General features: G+C 41.1%; 1 protein-coding gene across 6 annotated transcripts in view; it reads right to left on the bottom strand.

Annotated features, from left to right (window-relative positions):
* The window catches only part of ndrg4 (NDRG family member 4), a 163,261-nt gene that overhangs the window by 13,281 nt on the left and 144,927 nt on the right, over positions 1-5,053 (bottom strand). For all 6 annotated transcript variants that reach the window (XM_043707294.1, XM_043707293.1, XM_043707295.1 and 3 more), the window contains one exon: positions 3,380-3,431. In XM_043707294.1, coding sequence (XP_043563229.1) covers positions 3,380-3,431 — 52 coding nt within the window. The remainder of the gene's footprint in view (positions 1-3,379; positions 3,432-5,053) is intronic.

Here is a 5,053-nt window from a genome sequence, read left to right as displayed (position 1 = left end):
TTTTGGGCAGGAGGTAGAAGCGGGCGGTGCGGGGTTGTGGGACTATGAGGTTGGAGGCGGTGGATGGGAGGTCCCCTGAGGTGATGAGGTTATGGATGGTCTGGGAGATGATGGTTTGGTGGTGGGGGATGGGGTCATGGTCAAAGGGATGGTAGGAGGAGGTATCTGCGAGCTGGCGTTTGGCCTCAGCGGTGTAATGGTCAGTGCGCCAAACTACTACTGCGCCTCCCTTGTCAGCTGGTTTGATGGTGAGGTTGGGGTTGGAACGGAGGGAGTGGAGGGCTGCGCGTTCCGAGGGTGAGAGGTTGGAGTGGGTGGGAGGGGTGGGGGAGTTCAGGTAGCGGTTAATATCGCGGCGGCAGTTTGCTATGAAGAGGTCGAGGGCAGGTAGGAGGCCAGCACGGGGTGTCCATGTGGACGGGGTGTGTTGGAGGTGGGAGAAGGGGTCGTCAGAGGGTGGGCGAGAGTCTTGATTGAAGAAGGCACGGAGGCGAAGGCGGCGGAAGAATTCACCTTAACACAATCACTTTTTGTTTCTCAAGATGTAATTTTACTGGGAGAGAGATGAAGTCTTTAAACTCCTTTCAGGCGAATTATTTCATGGAGATTTTGTAAATGGCTTCCATCTCAAGTGCCTGTACCCACTGGTCAAAAGCAAGCCACCTAACCTTTTCAGGTACTTTCAGTCTAGTCTGGTAATTTCCCAAGGATTCAGAATTTTTGACAGCACATCTCTAGCATTAACCGATACACAATTAAGATAGCCTTTTTTTAAAAAAAGTGCCCTGTAACCAATGGTACTTTCCACAGGCAAGAATAAACTTTGTGTTCTTTCCAAAAGCTTATTCTGCAATTACGAGGATCAATGTTAGACTGGTCGCTTAAACTGTTGCGCCACCCATTTCAAGACAGTATTTACTTCTGTTCCTCAAATTTAGGAATTAAATGAGCAAACCTTAAGTCTGAACCAATAGTACCTTCATGGGACACAGTTAGGTCCTGGTCCTCAGCATGGGCTGTCTTAGCTCAAACTCCTGCAGAATTTCCTGACACTCTACATCTTCCCTCTTTGCTCCATCTCCTTCTCATGCCTTCTCTTTTTCTTGAAAATCTAATTTCTGCTGCTTCAATCTCACAACTCTATCCATATTATTGTCATCAATTTGCACCTGTAAACCACTGGTCACCTCTTTTAAAATTTTAGGCTTTCTGCCTTTTGGGCAAAATTCTAATCTCAAGTGCCTTTCTAAATGTTTTTAACTATCTTCAGAAATAACTTCTCCTAATTCTGCTAGAAAGGTGTCAACATCAAATGTGGATATTTCTATGCTGGAGCAGTACAATCTCAAGAAAACCTTATGCAAATTTTCCTTTAAAATTGGTTTCAAAATGACAATTCACCCACTCCAATTTTTAGTTTTGTCTGTGGATTCAATTCACAGCAACAGGCTCCAAGATTTCCCAATGTGTTCCAGATATGTTACCCCAAACCATTAAACTATCAGTGGAGGATGGATGAACTGGCTCCCCTTCTTTATTCACCTACCCCTCGGACAGTTGCCACAACATTAATTTGGAAAGAATCCTTTGTGTTTCTCCTAAACCAAATGCTTTAAAATTTGAATCAGGCTTTCTCAAGTTATCAAATAATGAATTACTTGTAAACACAAAAATTAATAATGCAACATATACATAGATTATAAATAAAAGTGTAAAAAGAGGCAAAAGTTTAAAAAGCAAATATACAGATCAGTCTGTGAATTGTTTGTATAGAGTAGATAACTGAACATTATAGCTATAGCAATGGAAATTACTGGTGGCTTTGACAGTGATAGCTAAACAGTCAAAATTGAGATTTCTTTTTGGCCAGTTGAGGTTCTAATGGCAGGATTTGATTTCCTTTTAAATTAATTTGCAACAGAGGGGATTTTCTATTTGTCTCAATAAGAGAGGGTTTTCTATTCGTCTGGCTGCTAGCTAGCTGATTTCTAGAAGTCAAGAGTGACAGAGGTTCTTTATCTGCAACACAGGGCTAACTATGAGATAGTTCTTCTACTATAACCTTCACAGAAGTCTAACACTCAACCCAGGCTGGTGCATATGAGACTGTTCAGTTCAACTAGCCCACTCCATTATGGGTGACGCTGGCTTTTTAAATATATAGTCCTTATGTATTTTTCAAAGTGAAAAACACAAACTGTCCGCAGTTTGTATGTAATGTGCAGGGATTTGGTTTGCTGATGAGCACGAGGTTGTCAGTCCCTCATTATTTTTGTAGTCACAAAAGACCACAGTCCAGTCTGAAGCTTCTTTGACATTTTAGGTGTTAATTAAATCATTCGCTTTCTGGATTTACAATTAATTTACATTCACAACTACCTTTTAATATATTAGGCATCTTAAAAATGACATTTTGGAATTAATAGTTGAGAGCATTCATAGTATGTCCTGTCTTGACCCATGGTCATGATACTTTACCAGATTTTTAAGCTAACATATTAAAGAGCTATTAGTGCAGACTCATGAATGAATTTATACTCATGGACAATTTATGTGACAAAATAATCCTTTTAAAATGTAGCATTTCATCTTAAATTTGATTTCTGCTGTTAATTTGAAAATCACAAGTTTCAAGTATTTCAGCACAAAATTCTACTCAGTCACTATGAGATTAAGACACATTCCATTGATAGGTGTGAAGGCTTGGTCAGAAGGTTGATCCTTCAGCTGTAGAAACACACCTTTCAGATACAGATATTTGACACATAACCAGATAGTTATGATAAGTTTACATTTAGGTGAGCATAATAGTCAACAGACACAAAAGAAAATACAGAGCCAAAGGCATACTAATGCACACCATGTTAACACAGAGAGTCTGCATTTTGTGTGATGAACTGGTGGTTTGAATAATCACAAACTAGTAGATGAGATATTCTGTTCACCTGCTCCCCATTTATCACCCTTACATTTTCTCCCACTGTTTTCATTCCTGAAAATCATCCTTCACACCAACAAAATTTGCAACATAAGATCTCAATGATGAAAACATGGGGTTTTAGTAAATCTCAAAAATCTCACTGACAGTAACCCCTGGGTGAATGCAGTCTGGCTGTGAGAATAACCCCCAGGTATATAGAGTCTAGCTAAGAATAATCCCCTGGGTGAATACAGTCTGGCTGAGAGTAACCCCCCTTGGTGAGCACCATTTGACTTGAGTTAACATCAAGATATAAAAATTTCATGCAGTATGACTTGTGTACTCTGTCTAAATTTAGATATTTTCTTTGTAAATAAAGCTGAAAAAAGGATGAAAAACAACAGTTCACACTCAGTCACAGGTAAAAAGCCTAGCTATGTGTCTTTTTTTTATACTTACTGTAGCCCATGCCCTGCAGAAAGTACTTGAATGCCTCTGTTAGTTTCCCAGGCTGTTGGAACAAAACATACAAACTGAAAACTAAGACTGCAGGCATTCTACACAAGATTATAAATAAAGTACAAACTCAATTGTAGCAAGGCATCTTATAAATGTTTCACACATTGTGTATGGGAAATCATGGCTCATGAACTTAGTTGAGTTTTTTGAAGAAATAACGAAGAGGACTGGTGAGGGCAGAGCGGTGGATGCGATCTATATGGACTTCAGTAAGACATTCGACAAAGTTCCTCATGGTTGACTGGTTAGCAAGGTTAGATCTCATGGAGCAGAGGGGGAAACTAGCCATTTGGATACAGAACTGGTTCAAAGCTAGAAGACAGAGGGTAGTGGTGGAGGTTTGCTTTTCAGACCGGAGGCCTGTGACCAGTGGTGTGCCGCAAGAATTAGTGCTGGGTCCACTGCTTTTTGTCATTTGTATAAATTATTTAGATGTGAACATAGGAGGTATAGTTAGTAAGTTTGCAGGTGACACCAAAATTGGAGGTGTAGTGGACAGCGAAGAAGGTTACCTCAGAGTACAATGGGATCTTGATCAGATGGGCTAATGGGTTGAGATGTGGCAGATGAAGTTTAATTTAGATAAATGTGAGATACTGCATTTTGGAAAAGCAAATCAGAGCAGGACTTATACACTTAATGATAAATATTGCTGAACAAAGAGGCTTAGGAATGCAGGTTCACAGTTCCTTGAAAGTAGTGTCGCAGGTAGCGTTTGGTATGCTTTCCTTTATTGGTCAGAGCATTGAGTATGGGAGTTGGAAGGTCATGTTGCAGCTGTACAGGACATTGGTTAGGCCAGTTTTGGAATGTTGAGCACAATTCTGGTCTCCTTCCTAATGGAAGGATGCTGTAAAACTTGAAAGGGTTCAGTAAAAATTTACAAGAATATTGCCAGGGTTGCATGATTTGAGCTATAAGGAGAGGCTGAATAGGCTGGGCTGTTTTCCCTGGAGCATTAGAGGCAGAGGGGTGACCTTATAGAGTTTATAGAATCATGAGGGGCATAGATAGGATAAACAGTCAAGATCTTTTCCCTGAGGTGGGAGAATCCAGAATTGGAGGGTATAGGCTGAGGGTGAGAGGGGGAAAAATATAAAAAGGGACCTAAGAGGCAACTTTTTCACGCAGAGGGTGGTACGTGTGTGGAATGAGCTGCCAGAAGTTGTGGTGGAGGCTGGTACAATTACAACATTTAAAAGGCATTTGGATGGGTATATGAATAGAAGGGGGAGGGATATAGGCCAAGTGGTGGCAGGTAGGACTAGATTGAGTTGGGAATATCGCTGGCATTGACAAGTTGGACCGAACATTCTGTTTCTGTGCTGTACATCTCTATGAATCTATTTGAGAACAGGGAGTGTTGTTTCAGAAAAACACAACTGACATTCGTAGCAGCATAATCAGCAATGAACTGAATGACCAATTGCTGGAAATGTGTTGCTGGAAAAGCGCAGCAGGTCAGGCAGCATCCAGGGAACAGGAGAATCGACATTTCGGGCTCTTCTTCAGGAATGAGGAAAGTTTGTCCAGCAGGCTAAGATAAAAGGTAGGGAGGAGGGACTTGGGGGAGGGGCGTCGGAAATGTGATAGGTGGAAAGAGGTCAAGGTGAG

This window comes from Chiloscyllium plagiosum, chromosome 17, assembly GCF_004010195.1.
Source record: "Chiloscyllium plagiosum isolate BGI_BamShark_2017 chromosome 17, ASM401019v2, whole genome shotgun sequence".
Classification (NCBI taxonomy): Eukaryota; Metazoa; Chordata; class Chondrichthyes; order Orectolobiformes; family Hemiscylliidae; genus Chiloscyllium; species Chiloscyllium plagiosum.
This window is presented reverse-complemented; position numbering and strand designations above follow the sequence as displayed.